General features: G+C 35.5%; 1 protein-coding gene across 2 annotated transcripts in view; it reads right to left on the reverse strand.

Annotated features, from left to right (window-relative positions):
- ATRNL1 (attractin-like 1) overlaps positions 1 to 21,770 on the reverse strand; it is a 779,810-nt gene that overhangs the window by 504,681 nt on the left and 253,359 nt on the right. For both annotated transcript variants that reach the window (XM_010859292.1, XM_010859293.1), the window contains exons 22-24: positions 15,834 to 15,928; positions 8,880 to 8,958; positions 6,840 to 6,997 (exon numbers count right to left, since the gene is read on the reverse strand). In XM_010859292.1, coding sequence (XP_010857594.1) covers positions 6,840 to 6,997; positions 8,880 to 8,958; positions 15,834 to 15,928 — 332 coding nt within the window. The remainder of the gene's footprint in view (positions 1 to 6,839; positions 6,998 to 8,879; positions 8,959 to 15,833; positions 15,929 to 21,770) is intronic.

Below are 21,770 nucleotides of genomic sequence, written 5' to 3' on the forward strand. Positions count from 1 at the left end.
CACTGGGTGAACTCCGGGAGTTGGTGATGGACAGGGAGGCCTGGCGTGCTGCGATACATGGGGTCGCAAAGAGTCGGACACAACTGAAGCGACTTAGCAGCAGCAGCAACAGCTTAGATAGTAGGAAATGAGAGTAAACACTGCTATATTTAAAACAGATAATCAACAAATACCTACTGTATAGCACAGGGAAGCTGCTCAATATTCTGTAGTAGCCTAAATGGGACAAGAATTTGAAAAAGAATAGATACATGTGTATGAACTGAATCACTTTGCTGTATACCTGAAACTAACACAACATTTTTTGTCTACCATATTCCAATATGAAATAAAATCTTTAAAAGTCTGGATTTACAAAAAAAAAAAAGAAATGATGAATGCTGGACACAATAAGTATGTAGGTAAAAGAGAAAATGTTTTCTTACTTTTAATATCTCTGAATAAATCTGACTGTAGCAAAACTAGTAAAAGTATAGCAAGAGTTTTATAAAATATGAAGTAATAAAATAGATTCAACAGGGGGAAGGAAATAAAAGCAGACTGCTTTAAGGTTAATGCACACAAAGAAATGAGTGATATAATATTACTTAAACATAGACAATAAAAAGTTTAAGATGTATAAAATGTTACAAAATACCCACTAAAATAACACAAGGTAGAATTGCAGCTAATAAGCCAACAATAAAATTAAATCAAGAAAAAAATGTTAAATTCAGAAGAATAAGCACAATAAAGGAAAGAACAAACAATGGACAAATAAGAAAAATAGAAAACAAATAATGATATGTTAGATTTAAACCCCAAAATATACAGTAATAATCCAAAGATACTCTAGGTTCAGTTTAGGACCACTGAAATAAGGCAAATATTGCAATAAAGCATTTCACATCATTTTTTTGTTTTTTTTTTAGTGCATATAAAAATTACATTTGTACTATAATATAGTCTACCAAGTGTACAATAGCACTAACCCAAAAAATGTACATAGCTAAATTAAAAAAAATATTTATTGCTGAAAAGTACTAGCTATCACCTGAGCCTTCATTGAGTCCTAGTACTAACATTAATGGAGAAGGCAATGGCACCCCACTCCAGTACTCTTGCCTGGAAAATCCATGGACGGCAGAGCCTGGTGGGCTGCAGTCCATGGGGTCGCGAAGAGTCAGACATGACTGAGTAACTTTACTTTGACTTTTCACTTTCATGCATTGGAGAAGGAAATGGCAACCCACTCCAGTGTTCTTGCCTGGAGAATCCCAGGGACAGGGGAGCCTGGAGGGCTGCCGTCTATGGCATCACACAGAGTCGGACACGACTGAAGTGACTTAGCAACAGCAGCAACTGACATTAAGATGACTGAGCACAGATCACAAAACTAATAACAGTGAAAAAATTCGAAATACGAGAATTACCAAAATGTGACACAGAGACACAGAGTGAGGAAATGCTTTTTGAAAAATGGCATCTGCAGACTTTCTCAATTCATTGTTTCCAAAAACTTCAATTCATAAGAAACATAATGTCTGCAAACTGCAATAAAAGAAAGCACAATACAATGAGGTATGCCTATAAATATATACATACATTACATGCACATGGATGAGGATTGGATAAAAAAAGACATAACTATATGCTGTCTAAAATAATCTACTTTAAATATAAAAACACAAATAGGTTAAAGTAGAAGGATGAAAAAATGACACAGCATTCTAGTAATATTTTTTAAAAGCTGGAGTGACTATACTTTTTACATTTGGCAAAATAAATTTTGAAGCAAAGAATATTACCAGGGATTCAGAAACCAATTTCCTAATAATAAAGAGGTCAAGTCATCAGTTGATCAAGAAGACATTAAAAACCCTAAACATTTCTCTATCTAAGTAAGAGAGTTTCAAAATATATGAAGTAAAAATTGCTAGAACAAATAACCTAATCTAAAATTACAGTCAGAGATTGCAACACTTATTCTTCAAACTGACAGAACATCGACGTGGACACTAGACAACTTGAAAAAGTTGACCCAACTGATCTCTGTAGAAGCTTCACCCAACAAGAGCAAAGGACATTTGCAACTGCCCCAGGAACACTGACCAAAACAGATTCATATCCAGGTGATCCGATCTTTGGAAGATGATTAGATCGGTCATGAGAGTGGATTGGTCATGAGGGTGGGTGGTCATGGATGGGGTTAGTGCTCCTATAAAAGAGGTCCCACAGAGCTCCCCATCACCTTCCCTTATGTGAGGGCACAGGAATCATCACCAAAACCTGACCATTCCATTCTGGTGCTTTGATCTTGGACTTCCCACAGTGAATAACAAATTTCTGTTGTTTATAAGCTACTTAGTCAATGGTATTTTTTCATAGCTGCCCAATGGACTAAGACATTAGGTTTATTCATTTTCTATTGCTGCTGCTGTTGTTCAGTCGCTAAGTTGCACCCAACTCTTTGCGACCCCATGGACCGCAGCATGCCGGGCTTCACTGTCCTTCACTATCTCTGGAATTTCCTCAAATTCATATCCATTGAGTTGGTGATGCTATCTAGCTATCTCATCCTCTGCCGCCCTCTTCTCCTTTTGCCTTCAATCTTTCCCAGAATCAGGGTCTTTTCCAATGAGTTGCTCTATGCATCACGTGGCCAAAGTGCTGGAGCTTCAGCTTCAACATCAGTCCTTCCAATGAATATTCAGGGCTGATTTCCTTTAGGATTAATTTAGAAGAAATGGAGTCACCCTCATGGTCAACAAAAGAGTATGAAATGCAGTACTTGGGTGCAATCTCAAAAATGACAGAATGATCTCAGTTCATTTCCAAGGCAAACCATTCAACATCACAGTAATCCAAGTCTATGCCCCAACTGCTGATGCCAAAGAAGCTGAAGTTGACTGGTTCTATGAAGACCTATAAGACCTTCTAGAACTAACACCAAAAAAAAAGATGTCCTTTTCACCATAGGGGGCTGGAATGCAAAAGTAGGAAGTTAAAAGATAGCTGGAGTAACTGGCAAGTTTGGTCCTGGAGTCAAAATGAAGCAGGGCAAAGGCTAACAGAGTGTTGCCAACAGAATGCACTGGTCATAGCAAACACCCTCTTCCAACAACACAAGAGACAACTCTATTTATGGACATCACCAAATGGTCAATACCAAAATTAGGTAGATTATATTCTTTGCACCCGAAGATGGAGAAGCAAAAACAAGACCTGGAGCTGACTGTGGCTCAGATCATTAGCTCCTTACTGCAAAATTTAGGCTTAAATTGAAAAAAGTAGGGAAAACCATTAGGCTAAACAAGTATGACCTAAAGCAAATCTCTTATGATTATACAGTGGAGGTGACGAACAGATTCAAGGGGTTAGATCTGATAGACAGAGTGCCTGAAGAACTATGAACAGAGATTTGTAACATTGTATAGGAAGCAGTGACCAAAACCATCCCAAAGAAAAAGAAATGGAAGAAGGCAAAGTGGTTGTCCGAGGAGCATTACAAACAGCTGAGGACAGAAGAGAAGTGAAAAGCAAGGGAGAGAGGGAAAGACATACCCAAGTGAATGCAGAATTCCACAGATTAGTAAGGAGAGATAAGAAGGTCTTCTTAAGTGAACAATTCAAAAAAGTAGAGGAAAACAACAGAACAGGAAAACTAGAGATCTCTTCAAGAAAACTGGAGAGATCAAGTGAACATTTCTATTGCTGAGTAACCAGTAAGAGCAGTTGTAGTGGCTTAAGAAAAATCACATTTACTATCTCATATCTGTATGTAAGAACTCTGACAGAAGTTTCAGTGGACTAAAAGCAAAGTGTCAGCAGAACCACATTTCTTTTTAGAGGCTCTAACGACGAATCTGTTTCCTCAACTTTTCTAGCTTCTAGAGTCTATATTCTTGGCTCGAGTCCCCTTCCTCTCATATTCCAACCAAGCAATGTTGTTCTGGTCTGACCATTCTCCCATGGGCATATCACCCTCTGACCCTGACCTCAGCCAAATAAAGGTCATAATAAGGACTCATGTAGTTAGGTTGGGTCCACCTCAGTAACTTGGAGTAATCGTCCTAATGTACCAAACTTAATCACATCTTCAAGTCTTCTGTCCACGTAAGATAATATTTACATAGGTACCAGAGATTAGAATGTGATCACCTTTGCAGAGCCATTATTCTGTCAAACACTTTGAACCATAAAATAAGTCTTGACAAATCTTTAAAAATTCAATATGTGACAGAAGTACTTCTAGACATTCTCTAAATAGTTGGTAATACAGTATCTCACTTCTAAATACCCCACTGATCAAGGAAGAAATCAAAAAGAAAATTAGAAAGCATTTACCTACCTGAAGAAAACAGAAAAAGAAGAGCAAATGAATGTCAAGGAAGCACAAGAAAAGGAATAGTTTAAAAGAAGTAATTAATGAAATAAAAGAAAAGTAAATTAACTTGCTAACTCTTTAGCCAGACTGAACAAGAAAAGAAAAAATGAGAACATGGAAACTAATTATCAGTTTCAGGAATTAGGTGATATCAGTGGGTAATATGTGAATATTATGAAAAATCTTTTGCCAACAAATTACACAAAATAGCCAAAATGGGAAATATACAACTGAGAAACATAAACTGATACAGTTCACTCAAGAAAAATAGAGATAACCAGAAAAGTTCTCAATCCATAAGATTCAATTTGTAGTTAAAACATTTCGACAAAGAAAATCTCAAGTTCAAATAAACTCAATGTTGAATTCTAACACAAATTTAAAAACATAGACATTTTATATCAATAGCTTTAGAAAATTACAGAAGAAAGAACACATCCCAATTTACTTTGTAACGCCAGTAGTACCATCCTACAAAGTTAGTAAGACTGCATGAATACAAAACTACAAACTAATTTGCCCCAAAAACATAGGCATAAAAATTTGTAAATTTCAACACGTTGAATCCAGCAATATATTAAAGTTGTAATACAAAATGACTAAGTGGAGCTTACCCCCTTATTATCAAGATTGGCTGACCATTCAAAAATAAATCAGTGTAGCTCAATTCTATTAGCAAACAGATCTCAGTTAAAATAATTTTACCATTTTACACTTAAAAACAAAGTTTATTATAGTTGTATAAACATACACACATACTCATAAGCCTTAATAGTAACATAACATATTCCACAGGATTGATATAATGATTTTACTCAAAGAGTAGGAATTAAGATGTACTTATCTTGACCATCACAGTTATTTTCAACATTTTATTACTTTGGGAAAGTGGGATATTTTAATTTCACTACAGAAATTCTGGTTTGGCTTCCAGAACACATTACTAGTATGATCTCAAAAGAAAATCCAATTTAGAAAGTTAATTTCTAATCATTAAATATTCATGAACATTCTAAAGTGTGTAATTTGCTTAAAAATAAAATATAATTAGATAGCCATGAAATAAAGGGCAGGAAACAATCAGAAATATAGCAATTCTTTCCATTTTAATTACTATTTAATAAGCTCATGGATGAGCCTTTTGTCACCTTCAATCATAATCTGAATAAAACAAATGAAATCTGATTAATATTTCTATATAAATCATAAAAAATAAAATGATACCTCCAGCATCCTAAAGGTCAAAATTCTAAAAACCCACAAGAAAACATTTCTGGCATTTTTTTACTATATTAACATCTAATTCAATCACAATAAAGAAGTAAATTTATCAAATTAATTATCATTACTACTTACTAAGTAGTAATTTATACTAATATTTCTTGAACAAGTAATTTCCTCAATTCAGACATGAAATCAACCTTACAAATCAAAATTTTTCAAGCAAATATACAATTTTTAAAAGTCACTTTGTCTTTCCGCAAATTACATAGAAATTGATAAAGCATGTAAGAATTTTCTAGTCACAAATAAAAAATGGTCATTTATTAATAAAAAAGAATAAATTATCTGTAATTTTTTTAAAGATAAAACATAACAGCTCAGCACAGGGTTTGGCACATATGAGCTATTTAATAAACTAATCTGAACTCAATCTAATCATACAATCATAAAAGAATGAATAAATAAATCTAAACATTTTAACACGTAGATATTTCTTTCATAAAAGAATAAATTAAGAATACACACCTTGACTATTTTAAGATAGTAAGAATATCCTAAATGTCCCTAGCAATAAATCAGAAGCCTTTAGCAGTCTATCACTAAACACAATAAAAATAAAATATATAACATATACAGAGTACATAAAGAAATCAGTAGTGAGAAGTAGTGAGCCTTAAAGAACTAACTGTAAGGTACTGTTAGTTCTAAATTTTTCATGATGATTTGAATTATGTTCAATATAAAATAAATATTGCTAAAAACAGTCAATGATTTCAAGAGGCATTGTAAGAAAATAATACCTATCTAACCCTCAAAGAATGAAATTAATCAGAAGATATAAATGTCATAGTTATTTCAAGTTCTGATACATTTTTTAAGAATATAATCACATTGAAAAATTAGTACATACTTATTCAGTTCAGTTCAGTTCAGTTGCTCAGTTGTATCCGACTCTTTGTGGCCCCATGAATCGCAGCACGCCAGGCCTCCGTGTCCATCACCAACTCCCGGAGTTTATCCAAACTCATGTCCATACTTATTAGTACATATTCAATGTTATTTGTTCAAATATTTTTTACGAAGACATTAATCAACACAGACACCCACTGTATCCTTTTTATGAAGGATCAATACATGCTTCACGTTGTGCAAAATATAGAAACCTTTATCACCTCTTTGAACAAAAACAGCATTCTTTTTCATATGAAAATATTCAGTGTTCATTAGATTAAGTACTATTAACACTTACCTGTATTTTAATAGGCCATGAAAAGTTGCTGACGTATACATAGAATGTAATGTTTGGATTGCTTCTAAAGTTAAATTTTTCATAGGAAAAACTATCTCTGTATTCTTTTATATTAGTCTTGGAAACTATAGGAGTCTCCTCTCCAGATATTGTTCCAGCTAAAATGTAAATAATAACAAATTTAAATAATTCATATTAAGGAAACATATCTTTATTAATGTAACACTTACATATATATGATATTTACTTAATTTTTGTAACTGTGTTTATAAGGACATAACTATCCAAATTAACTCATGTTTATAATTTAGAATGACAAGGAAGAAATAAGATTTGTCATAAATATAATGGAAACAGATTTAGTATAAAAACTATTTTTTAAAATAATACCAATTATTTTAAGTGTTACATACTAGGAACTGGCTTAGAGGCTTTACATTCTCTTCTAATAAAAACTTTATTCCATAGGTATTCCATCTCTGTTTTTCAAATTGGAAACTGAGCCTCAGAAAGATGAAGACATGTGCCTCAAGTTTGTAGCTACTAAACAGTAAAGTCCTCTTTGGAACTCAAGTAATACATAGCTTCAGGAACTGATATTTTGCTACTTATTTCTCCACAGAGCCTTTCAAAACAAAATATGTCTCAATCCAATTAAAAAACGGAAAAGAAATCAATTTTTTTTTTTGTTTACCACGTATTGAACCATCACTACTTTGAATAAAGTGGAAAGAAGATATAATTTAAAACATGAGCTAAAAATTCAATTAGTTAAGCACATATTGAGTACTCAATAAATATTTACTGAAATTAACCAAATGGAAGAAAGGGTTAAGAATAGTTAGGGTACTGAGCAACTGAATTATTTGCTAACCGCTCATCTATTCCAAAATTATTATGAATGCTTTTTTAAAATGCAGGTTTCTTGGTGACATCTTCCAAAACTAATAAATCAAAATATCTAAGACCTGGTCTTGAGAATCTGAAAGTTACAAGTAATCTCTTGCATACTGAAGGCACTGCTCTAAAGTGGTAACTGAGGTTTTATATATTTTTGTTGCCAAGTTTTAAAACTCTTGTAGGGTCAATTTGTTATGCAGAATTTCAAATTAACAGTACAAGTTATCATGAATTCATAGTTAATGAAACTTACAGTGCCAAGATTTTACTATACGTTTATACTATTGTAACAAAATATGTACATACGTATCTAAAGTTTTCAATTCTTATATATGTAATATAAAAACTAGAATTGCAAAGACCCCTTCTCATTTGAATTGTTTCTATTATTCTATTAATACTTATTAAAATAGCACATGATTTAATTTTAAGAAATCAAATATGGATTTCTAAAGATTCCTATATTTTCTTTAAAAGTTTACAGTATTTTTACGCAACAGTATATACCCTTTATATAGAAAGTAGAAATACAGCATTTCTTTAAGACAGCAAGCATACTTTTTCATAATCCAACACACAGATTTGTACTTTTTGTATTTCTTAAAAGTTAGCAATTTCAATTTATAAACCTTATTATGGAAGAAATATTAAGTGTAGGGTTTTTTAACCCTCTCTCAGAACCAAATCCAACAATGGTAGGGGGTATAAATTCAAGCTTAAAGGTAATAGGTAAGTTGGTAATTTACCAACATACACAGACAATTTGTTGTTTTATATCAATATTAAAGTTATTAAACTTATAGCTTCAATGGTGAATCAAATAATTGAAATGTCAATCTCTTTAGTCATTAAAGAAGTAATTTGTCTTAATTAAAATCACAGGAATTCATAACACTGCCATAAAAAAAGTAGTGTAAAATATCTGTTATCCACCTAATATTAACTGAATTAGGGAGAAAGTTAACAGAATATTGATACTTTATTAATAACGCTACTTAATAGTTTTACCTAAAACAGCACAAAGATTCTGGCATATAATATTTTTATCTCAATTATTTAAGTTAACAGTAGAAAGGTCGTATTAGAAACCTTACATATAGGAACAGAAGTAAAAGACACAGGTCAACAAAATTCTCTTACCTGTTGAACCAACCGACCATGTAATGTTGAGATTAAAGTTGTTTGATGCATTAATTGAAATATCCAAATTTTTGTTTGACTACCAAGAAAGAAAACATGAAGATTAAAAAAACAGAATTATACTAGATGTTACCTTTAATGTTTTAATTATGTCCATGCTGTGTTTCTCTAACTGTGAACATTAAGCGAGAAAGTGTAGATGCCAATTACACTTTTTTAATGAAAAAAAAAGGTGATAAATTCAAAGGTATATTTAAAGTTTCCATTTATCTTTCTTACTGTAACCTAGTCTTCCACATGTAGCCAGAGGCTGCTATAATTCAATACCTGTGTTTTGATTTTCTTGGCTTACCTGTAGCTAATATCTAAATGGTATGGGTTTGGCTAGTCCAAAGTTATTTCACAGAAATGGATGATTGTTTTGTTGAAAGATTTCATGTTAGCTGCATATAGTATTAGTATATACACATTTTCGGTGAAAAAAAAAAAAACTTGAAATGTAAAACTTAGAGGTAAAAGTCATAAACCTACTTGGGGAAAAAGGGGATCAAGTCATATAAACATCTGTAGAGAGGAGCACTGAAGAATTTTATATTGATCAACCTGCATCTTGTCATTAATTTAATTGCACAGAAGCAAATACCCAAGAGATTTCTTTAAATGTTATTTGCTATTATCCTACTCCAAGAGACGAAGAACAAAAATTACATATGATTATAACTATCAGGACTTGCAGAAAAGAATAGAAAGACAGTCATATTGAATAGCTTTAGCTACAGATATTGAGTGTGCTTTGCTGTGTTTTAAATATACAGAGACTCTTAGAAAAAGCTGTGTTACTGAGACCTAGCTACTAAAATAATTAAAATTAGTACCTTGATATTACAACTTTTTCTAAATAAGAATAAGAAAGCCAATAGAAAACGTATCGCCAATTTTCTGAGTGGCTCTTAGAGAAAGTAAGTCTATAAGCAATTAAGTGCCCCATATCTGATAGAAATAGTGTTAGGAAGAAACTGACAGAAGGACCTGGTTCTTCCCTGATACGGGAGGAGTAAGAGGAAGCATGATAAAAGGCAAGGGCTGCTGGGTGATGTGTGACAGTCATTCCACATAAATGATACACCAAGACCCAATTATCTAACCTCAAATAAAAACTACTCTCGGAGAAGGCAATGGCACCCCACTCCAGCACTCTTGCCTGGAAAACCCCATGGACGGAGGAGCCTGGGAGGCTGCAGTCCATGGGGTCGCTAAGAGTCGGACACGACTGAGCGACTTCACTTTCACACATTGGGGAAGGAAATGGCAATCCACTCCAGTGTTCTTGCCTGGAGAATCCCAGGAACGGGGGAGCCTGGTGGGCTGCCGTCTATGGGGTCGCACAGAGTCGGATGCGACTGAAGCGACTTAGCAGCAGCAGCAGCAAAAACTACTCTAAGTGACTGCCATAGAGACAGGGACAGCTGGGCCTCTATTAAAAAGTACTAACAATGCTCCATAATCATTGAAAGATACTCTCTTCAAAGTTTCCAGGAAGCAAATATACACTCAACAAGAATGGTCATCTTGAAAGAGCCTACAAAATAAAATGTGTGGTAGTAAGGCTGAACAATTTTGCCACATAGACTTTTCAGGGTAGTGCTCATTACTACTGAAGAGATAACATCGGAGAATTTGAAGTGATCAAAGAAAAACAAGGCTTGGAGTTTAAAAATATACAGTATTTGAGAAGGGCATTATATTATCCATCAGAGTCATTTTTGTAACTGGCCACAAACATAAGAAGGAAGTTAATTTACTGAGTTCTATTGGTAAGCTATTAAAATATTCTCTAATATGTACCACAAAACTTTCAAACTTCTTAAGATCTTTCCACTTTTTAAAGATATGAAAACAGATGACACTGATTCAAAAATAATGCCAATATTAATGACTCAAGTAATAAATGCAAAAAGCTTTTGTCCGTGTGCAAATAAATCTGTCTAAAAGACTGCATTATTCAGGTGTGGTAATAACATCTATTTCATCATACTTACAATGCTGCATTAAGGAGAACCCAGATATGAAAAGAAAAAATTTCTTTGGTAATAAATACTGATTTACTCCATCAATAATGAACTAACCAGACCCAAAAACCAATCACTGCTTCATATTAATTAAATCGTGTTCATGAGGCAATGAAGTGAATTTGCAGAGTATTCACTGTTGAGTCGGATGAGCTTGGGTTCAAATCTTAGACCTTTAATGTACATGCGTATTGATTTAGAGAGAGCTACCCTTATCCTTGGGGCTCCCCTGGTGGCTCAGAGGTTAAAGCGTCTGCCTGAAATGTGGGAGACCTGGGTTGGATCCCTGGTTTGGGAAGATCCCCTGGAGAAGGAAATGGCAACCCACTCCAGTATTCTTGCCTGGAGAATCCCATGGACGGAGGAGCCTGGAGGGCTACAGTCCATGGGGTTGCAAAGAGTCAGACACGACTGAGCAACTTCACTTTTCTTTTCACCCTTATCCTTCCTGAAAATTAGCTTTCTTATCTCTAAAATGGGCTTCTCTGGTAGCTCAGTGGTAAAGAATCTGACTGCCAATGCAGGGGATGGAGGTTCGATCCCTGGGTCGAGAAGATCCCCTGGAGAAGAAAATGGCAGCCCCCTTCAGTATTCTTGCCTGGGAAATCCCATAGACAGGCCCCAGTGCATGGGGTCACAAAAATATTGGACATGACTTAGCAACTAAACAACAACAGTCTCTAAAATGGGAATATCATGACTTCCCTAAAGACTTTTTAGGGAAAATGAAACACGATAATTTCTCAAAAAACTTATCATGGTTTCAGGCCACCGTGCTGATTATGGTCATGTTGTTGATATTATTAGGTCTGGGGACACAGGATTTCTTCTTTTCCTTCTCCTTTTTCATCTTCCTTTTTACTAGAGGACTCAGAAAGAAGGCATGACTGCTGACCTCTGAGAAAGGTTGACTTTATTATTAATCAACTAGTCAAAAAAAAAAGTTGTTTTCTATGAAAACAAAACATGGTAGAAACAGTGCACTGCTAAGAAAGCTTAAATCATTATTTTTATCATGGAACTGCAACTTAGTAATTGTGTGTGTCTTATTTTGTGTCAGGAAAATTTGAGAATAACTGCTATTATTACTAAAAAAGGTCACACAAAATTTCCAACTGATATAGAAAACTATAAAACTTTTCTTGAAATTTTACTTCATCCTCTCAAGTTAAGGCATTACTGAATATATGGTACTATAACTAAAGCCCTATAAAATATATTTAAGGTCAAGGAAAATATGCTGTACTCCAAGAAGTAATACTGTGACTGCTGCAGTAAATGAAAAAATTAGTCATTTAGAACATTGTTGTTAGACATGGTTAAGTTCAGCAAGATCATATTATACAAGAAACTACTCCAGAAATTGTTAACATGAAAGTCTTGGTTGAAGATGATATATAGTATGTTAGAATTAAATTTGTTTTCAAAATGTAATAAATGCATAAAAATGAAAGTATTTCATTTTGTAGAAGAGGCCCAGACTAACAATACATGTTAATTTCAGAAATTGTTCCAAGTTGCATTTCTCTTTAATTATAAATTATATGCATAGGTATATATGTAATTATAAACTACTTATAATGATGTTACAAGCATTCTTAGCGGTATTAAGATATGATAGTTTAGTGTCCATCAGTTTCTCAAAACATGTGTCTGGGCTCTTGGTTTCAACAGAACAAAACAGCAGAAAGTGAAACTGAAAGCTGTGATACTGTAAGAACTCAAGGATTTCTGGGACTTGAAAGAGGAGAGAATAGTCAAGAAAGAAACAAACTAGAATTATGGCTAATCTGAGCTTATTTGTATGACACCACATACTCTTGCCTGGAAAATCCCATGGACGGAGAAGCCTGGTGGGCTGCAGTCCATGGGGTCGCGAAGAGTCGGGCACGACTGAGCAACTTCACTTTCACTTTTCACTTTCCTGCACTGGAGAAGGAAATGGCAACCCTCTCCAGTATTCTTGCCTGGAGAATCCCAGGGACAGGGGAGCCTGGTGGGCTGCCGTCTATGGGGTCACACAGAGTCGGACACGACTGAAGTGACTTAGCAGCAGCAGCATGATAATGGCAACCCACTCCAGTGTTCTTGCCTGGAGAATCCCAGGGACAGAGGAGCTTAGTGGGCTGCTGTCTGTGGGGTTGCACAGAGTTGGACACGACTGAAGCGACTTAGCAGCAGCAGCACGGATAATACTGGAGAGAAGTACTGTTCACACCTACATTGTGAGCCAGACATCCCACTTATATTAAATTTCTTATATCCTCAATGAACTCCACAAGTTTGGAATTACTATTTATGAATAAAATTCTGATTCGTGCAACAATATGGATGAACATTGGAAACACTGAAACATTGAGCTACATGAAATAAATCAGAAATAGAAGTAAAAATGTTACATGATTACACACATGAGGTACCTGGAATATAGAGACTGAAAGTAGAATAAAGGTTTCCCAATAATGGGAGTAGGGGTTTCCCAATAATAACTCAATAGAGAGTTATTGCTTAATGGAAACAGAGATCCTACTTGGACTGATGAAATATTCTGATAATGGATTGTGGTGATGGTTGTATAGCATTGTAAATTTACTTAAATGCCATGAAACTGTACACTTAAAAATGGTTAAAATATAAATATTACTTCATGTATGCTTTACTACGATAAAAAAGTCTACAGTGTTTACAATGCATTTATTAAAACACTCATTATACTAAAATTGTAGATTCTGACATATTATTAATGTCTTCATAAAAATGCACGCCATCAGTGAAGAGTATTATCATGTAAAGAAAATATCTTCTAAAGTCCTTATTTAAAAATCAAAACTTTATACAAAGTTTTTTGTTTTAATAATAAAATGTTTTGTTTTTAAAAATACTCAGTGTGAAAAAATAACTATAAAATGCAACTTGTTATACTGGAGTGTATTGCCATTTCCTACTCCAGGAAAAGTCAAAACATTAAATATAATCCCCAAAATGTAGGCATTCCTTAAAACCTAAGGACTAAGGAGGAACATAAAACGAACTTCTCTATTTTGGGGAAAGAGAGATCTAATTTACTGAAAAATGAAAATTTAAGCAATTACACTATTTGCTGGTAAGTTAGGTAAAACAATTTAGAGGAAAGAAGCTTGCAAGTGTCAGGATACATTTTGAGGTTTCACCTATTCGAAAAACTATTAAAAAACATGACATGGGCTTAATAAGCTGAATTAATGTATAGTTAGAATGAAGCACTACAGAAAGAGTGACATCAGCAAAACAGTGTAATAGGAAGTCCTAGCCCTCATCCCTGACAAAAACACCAATTTAACAACGATCTATGGACCAAATTACCGTTATGAGCAGACCAAAATCCAGTTAAGAAGTTGCAGTACAAAAATTAAATGCAAAACTGAGAGTAGCTACAATATAATGCATAAAAAGAACAATTTCACTCTACCAAGGTCAGCAGCTCACCCAAGAGAGCACAGCTCTATATCAGAAAGACCAATATGGCCAATGACCACTCCCTTAAGGGAAAGAGAGTATAACATGCATCCAATATACTTGATCTTTATTTAATGTTACTGCCCAAATGACCTGTTTCTGTCTCGACTAGACAGAAAGCACTGAAAAATCAAGCATAGTGTGGGTATCTGACATCAGTTAAGAACAAACAAACAAAAAGCGTGTGGTTCACTACAGCCAACATGACTTGGAGAGATTGGTAGAAGGTGCACAACTCTGAGAGTTCTCCCCCAGAAGAAGGTGTTAAGAGATACAAGCTTGCAAGCAGTGTGTGCTGAGTTGCCTCAGTCGTGTCTGACTCTGTGATGCTATGGACTGGAGCCCACCAGGCTCCTCTGTCCAAGGGATTTTCAAGGCAAGAATACTGGAGTGGATCGCCATTTCCTTCTCTAGGGGATCTTCCTGACTGAGGGATCCAACCCGCCTCTCTTTATGTCTCCTGCACTGACAGGCGGGTTCTTTACCACTAGCACCACGTGCTAAGACCTAAAGATGTAATGGTCTACACAGTGATTATGAATAACAATACTGTTGCTGCTGTCGTCGTCGTTCAGTCGCTCAGTTGTGCCCTACTTTTTGCAACCCCAAGGACTGCAGCATGCCAGGCTTCTCTATCCTCCACTAACTCTCGGAGTTTGTTTAAGTTCATGTCCGTGAGGACATGAGGATGAGCTGGTTGTATAGCATCAGTGACTCAATGAACATGAATAACAATACTGTATCATAAATTTCAAAGTTGTTAAGAGACTTTAATTATCATTAACTCCCCAAAATTACAATTAGGTGACATGACTGCAGTGTTAGGTCATGCTATGGTTGTAATCATATTGCAATATATACATATATTAAATCAGCATGTTATACATTTTTAACTTATATTGTAAGATGTCAATTATATCTCAATAAAAATGTTTTTTAAAACCTAGCATTCATACAATTCAGATAAACCAAAGGGTTTATTAAAAAAAGATAATGAAAACCTACTATTATGTAACAGTATATTAAAAAAAAAAATATATATATATATAACATAGCTTGTGTTATGAAGTAATAGGTTTTATTTTCAAAGAAGACTACTACCAGTGTGAAAACATAGTTAAAAACAGAAACACTGCTGTAAGCCTGAAAAAATATCAGAAAAAATGTACACACTGTAGGACTATTTGCAAAATCTGAACTATCAAGGTCAAAAATTCTCTGATTACAAAGATACTTAGGTTTTATGAAAAGAAAAACCCAATAGGATTTGTTTTTCTACAAAAGCCCTACAGTGTGATAATTCTGAGATGAGGCACAATCACAATGAAACATAGAGAAACATCGCATCCACTGACACAACTACACTGTAAAAGTTAAAGGATCGTCTCACCTGTTCTGGGTTTGCTATGAAGTTTATGGCGGTATGGTGGCGATCATCTTCCTGTAATAAGCTGAATGTAAACTGATAATCAATCAAAAGGCTGTCTGTAGGGGAAAAAAATACAATCCCGCTATGTACTTTTAAAACTTGCTTGAAAACAAGGTAGGTGAAAATATATTCAATATCAGCATTGAAAATTATTGTCATTAAATTACTAGTGGTGTACTCAAGACTGGCAAAATATAAATCATTGTTATTAAGCAACAAAAAGTAAAATGCAGATATAAAAGCACTTAACACTTCAAAATTCTATTTATTACTCCTGTTACCATTATAAAATTTCAACAAACTACAGTTTTTTCTGAAAAACTACACAAGAGAATAAAATAAAGTCAACCATAATCTTACAATCAGAGAAAAATACAGGTAATATTTTGGTGCATTATATTCAAGTTAAAATTGTATAAATAGATACCAGGGAGACATTTTGATGTTCTACTTTTATAAATTCAAAATTTTTTGAAAACATGAACTTTAATGGCTAAGTAATTCTGGTTTTAGAAAAGGCAGAGGAACCAGAGATCAAACTGCCAACATCCGCTGGATCACTGAAAAAGCAAGAAAGTTCCAGAAAAACATCTATTTCTGCTTTCTTGACTATGCCAAAGCCTTTGACTATGTGGGTCACAATAAACTGTAGAAAATTCTGAAAGAGATGGGCATACCAGACCTGACCTGCCTCTTGGGAAACCTGTGTGCAGGTCAGGAAGCAACACTTAAGAACTGGACATGGAACAACACACTGGTTCCAAATAGGAAAAGGAGGAGGTCAAGGCTGTATATTGTTACCCTGCTTATTTAACTTATATGCAGAGTACATCATGAGAAACGCTGGACTGGAAGAAGCACAAGCTGGAATCAAGATTGCTGGGAGAAATATCAGTAACCTCAGATATGCAGATGACACCACCCTTATGGCAGAAAGTGAAGAAGAACTAAAGAGCCTCTTGATGAAAGCGAAAGAGGAGAGTGAAAAAGTTGGCTTAAAGCCCAACATTCAGAAAACGAAGATCATGGCATCCGGTCCCATCACTTCATGGGAAATAGGTGGGAAAACAGTGGAAACAGTGTCAGACTTTATTTTTGTGGGCTCCAAAATCACTGCAGATGGTGACTGCAGCCATGAAATTAAAAGACGCTTACTCCTTGAAAGGAAAGTTATGACCAACCTAGACAGCATATTCAAAAGCAGAGACATAACTTTGGCAACAAAGGTCTGTCTAGTCAAGGCTATGGTTTTTCCACTTGTCATGTATGGATGTGAGTTGGACTGTGAAGAAAGCTGAGTGCAGAAAATTGATGCTTTTGAACTGTTGTATTGGAGAAGACTCTTGAGAGTCCCTTGGACTGCAAGGAGATCCAACCAGTCCATCCTAAGGGAGATCAGTCCTGGGCGTTCATTGGAAGGACTGATGTTAAAGCTAAAATTCCAATACTTTGGCCACCTGATTCGAAGAGCTGACTCATTTGAAAAGGCTCTGATGCTGGGAAAGATTGAGGGCAGGAGGAGAAGGGGACAACAGAGGATAAGATGGTTGGATGCCATCACCAACTTGATGGACATGAGCTGGGTGAACTCTGGGAGTTGGTGATGGACAGGGAGGCCTGGCGTGCTGCGGTTCATGGGGTTGCAAAGAGTCAGACAGAACTGAGCGACCGAACTGATAGTGAATATTTCACCACATTCCCTAAAGAATTTACTAGTCCCTATTATTATGGTAATTTTTACTTTGTGAAATCTTTTAAATATTTCAAATTATTTAAATAGAAAATAATTTTATTTTTTGGAAGCATAACTTTCATGTTATGCTCTCAGCTGTTAAGTACTATTAAAGTTAAAAGTAAAGATAGGAACAATGTCACCGGATTTACTGTCAGAGCATCAGTCTTCATGTTGCTTCCTTTATACCTTGTAAGATCCACTCTATATATTTCTTATGTAATTTAATAAAAGGCAATATTTTGTTTTTCCAAGATTTTTTTACAGGCATTATCCATTATAATGAGGATTATATAATAGGTCATATTTCTGTTTTTCATATGATTGCCAGAAAATGCAGGGAAAATTCAATGGCCCAGTGTTGTTCCAGACATTGGAAATATAAAATAATAAAAGATAGAGATTTGTGTCCCATGCAACTTATATCAAATGGATATTGAAAATTAATAAGTTATTTAAGCATATAGTATAATAATGACAATAAGTGTAATAGTCATAATCCAGTAAAGAGGAGAGAAATTTTCTGTCCAGGTAGGAGTATGCTTGCAATTTTGCAAAGGAAAATTTACAAATAATGAAACTGAAGCTGAAGCTCTAATATTTTGGCCACCTGATGCAAAGAGCTGACTCACTGGAAAAGACCCTGATGCTGGGAAAGACTAAAGGTAGAAGGAGAAGGGAGTGACAGAAGATGAAATGGTTAAATACCATCACTGACTCCATGGACATGAATCTGAGCAAACTCCAGGAGATAGTGAAGAACAGGAAAGCCTGGTGTTGCAAAGAGTTGGACACGACTTAGTGACTGAACAACAACAACAATTTAAAGATCAAAGGCAGTTAAGAGAAGAAGTCATGGCAGTTACAAGAGAAAGTGTAATCCAGGCAGAGGAAACAAGCTCCAAAACCTCAACAAAAGAACAAGTCTTAAGTGTGATTCCTATAAAGAGACTGTGGCAAGAATGCTACAAAAAGTGATGGTAGAGATAGAATAGCAAAGAAGGTACCGGAAAGGGGTCAGACAGTGAATGAATTTGGAAGGTGTAACAGACAGAATTAGCTAAATAAACAGATGCAGCATTTTAAAGAAGGAAAAGGTTGTATTTTTTGGCCCAAGACCAGGTAAAATGTCAGCTTTAACTGAGATGGGTGAGAACAGGTTTTATTTGCTGTCAGTGTGGAATAATTAGAAGCTTAGTTTTGAAGATGTTAAGTTTGAGTTACTTATTGAGTATCTACATGATACTCTGAGCTCAGGAGCCTAATGGATAACAATTTGGAAATCATCTGCATTGTAATGGCCTCTAAAGCTGCGAAGCCAAGAAATCACCAGTCATGAATAGAGTAGAGGCGCCAGGGATGAGCCCTGAGGTAAAACAATGTTAAATAATCAGATCCTCTGAAGAAGCCCACAAAGGAGGCTGACAGGGCAACCCACGAGATAGAAACACAACCAGAATTTAGTGTCCAGTGAGTGAAGTGCTTAGAAAAGAGAACGAAGTAAACGAAGTGCTTAGAGAAGAGAACAGTGATCAGCTCGGTCAGCTGCCGCTGAGGAGGTTCTAGAAGTACAGACAGCTACAATACTGAGGAAAGATACCATCAATTCAAAATAAAGAGAAAACACTGAACTCAATGGACAAGAGTCTGAGCAAACTCTGGGAGATACCGAAGGACAGGGAAGTCTGGCGTGCTGCAGTTCACGGGGTTGCAAAGAGTTGGTCAAGACTGAGCGACTGAACAAACATCCCCACCACTGAGGAAAAATAAACATTTCAAAACTATTTTCAAATGCTTATCTCAATAATTATCTTCCTGTTTTTCTAGCTTGAAACTTAGCATTAAAAGTCAGGAACAGAAGGCTTTCAGGAGGAAGGGACTGGGTGACTGGGACACTTGATTAGCTCTGGGTAGAGGCTCCAGTGCCCCGGTCCTATGAACATTCTTCTGCTTTGGGGACTCTGGTCCTCAGCCACAGTCACCCAACTCTTGCCCAGACATTTGATTTCTCTATTGCTATTTATTATAGTTGGAAGAACAAGATCAGTACAATGTATATTAAGCATGGTAATGATCAATCCTAACATCATCTGAGCTAGAAAGTCAGTCTGAATCCTGGGGCAAAATTAGTAGGAGCATTATTGAACTCAAGTGACTAATCAGGTACTACTCAGTGAATGTTAATTTTTATAAACTGAAGAAAGTTCAGAATTCTACACAAAATGGTTCCTTTTAAGGTTGCTTAAAGTATTCTAGAAACCAACGGTACAATTTTCCACTTAACCAGAAGTTATATTTCACTCCCTAATTTCAAATACTATCATGCTGGTATATTTTAAAGGGGTTGCAAATGAGAAATTACCTGGCACAAAACATATACCTTAATGCTATAATTTACTCAACTTCTTAGCTAAGTAGGGTACAGAACATAAAACATGAAAATCCTCAAGTTTATGCAAATGTGCATAATTTGAAAATAAGTTTTTGTACCGCTTTAATGAAGCAATTTATTATGGTATAAAAAAGAAAATCATGTTTGACTATAAATCAATTCAAATAACATTGAATTACTGACGAATACAAAGAAATGACAGAATTGGAGGAGCAAGTGTGAACAGTGCAGTAAGAGAACTTCTTTTTTAAACTGTGAGAAAGAACAGCTTTTCATAATAATTGGCCTAAGTAAAATTTAGTGGAACAGAAAAAGTTGATGATAAAGGAGAGAGAGAAGAAATTTTAGAACAATACCCTGGGGTAGGTAAAAGGCAGTGATCTCCTAACTCAAAAGATGGCCCAGATGTGAGTCCCCTGGGTTTGTGGGGGTTTTGTTTCGTTGGTTTTTCTTTCCTCTATATCTCTCCCCACTTGTGTGCTAAAGTAGCTGTAATCTAGAAATAACAACAAATTCACAACAAAGGGAAAAAAGAAAGCCTTAAGAAAATCCTGCTACTGAGATTGTAGGATGAAGCCCTGTACCGCATACCCATCCTAAACTAAGGTGAGCAGAGGTAGAGCCCGTGCTGCTGCAGGAAACAGAGCAAAGTGTTAAACTTTGTTAAACTCAGTGATAGGTCCACAATTTTAAAATCACGTTATTGTTCAGTCACTCAGCATGTCAGACTCTTTGCGACCCCACAGACTGCAGCACACCAGGCTTCCCTGTCCTTTTACCATCTACCGGAGCTTGCTCAAACTCATGTCCATTGAGTCAGTTATGCCACCCAACCATCTCATCCTCTGTTGTCCCCTTCTCCTCCTGCCTTCAGTCTTTCCCATCATCAGGGTCTTTTCTAATGAGTCAGTTCTTCTCATCAGGTGACCAAAGTATTCGTTTCAGCTTCAGTATCAGTCCTTCCAATGAATATTCAGGATTGATTTCCTTTGTGATTGATTGGTTGGATCTCCTTGCAGTGCAAGGGACTCTCAAGAGTCTTCTCCAACACCACAGTTTAAAAGCATCATTTCTTCAGTGCTCAGCTTTATGGTCCAACATTCACATCCATACATGACTACCAGAAAAACTATAGCTTTGAAGATACGGACCTTTGTCAGCAAAGTAGTGTCTCTGCTTTTTAATATGCTGTCTAGGTTGGTCATAGTTTTTCTTCCAAGAAGCAAGGGTCTTTTAATTTCATGGCTGCAGTCACCGTCTGCAGTGATTTTGAAGCCCAAGAAAATAAAGTCTGCCACTGGATCATGCAGGAGATCTTTTAAAATCACATGTCGTACAAAACTATATATACTACACATGTGAAAATATATACTATACTTTTTAGCATATTTTAATCTTTCATAATTAAAAAGGAAAACCTGCATTGTGTATGTTTAAATGTAGTACTGGGGCAACAAAGGATGAGATGGTTGGATGGCATCACTGACTCAACGGACATGAGTTTGAGCAAACTCGGAGAGATAGTGAAGGACACGGAAGCCTGGTGTGCTGCGGTCCATGGAGTCACAAAGAGTCAGACACGACTTAGTGACTGAACAACAACAAATATAGTACTAACTAGAGACAACTATTTGAAAACTTTGTGAATAGGAAAAATACCAAAGATACATTTCAAAGCTTGAAGAAAACTATCAGTTCAGTTCAGTCGCTCAGTCGTGTCTAACTCTTTGCGACCCCATGAATCGCAGCACGCCAGGCCTCCCTGTCCATCACC

Source organism: Bison bison, unplaced genomic scaffold (genome assembly GCF_000754665.1).
Source record: "Bison bison bison isolate TAMUID 2011002044 unplaced genomic scaffold, Bison_UMD1.0 scf7180017864456, whole genome shotgun sequence".
Classification (NCBI taxonomy): domain Eukaryota; kingdom Metazoa; phylum Chordata; class Mammalia; order Artiodactyla; family Bovidae; genus Bison; species Bison bison.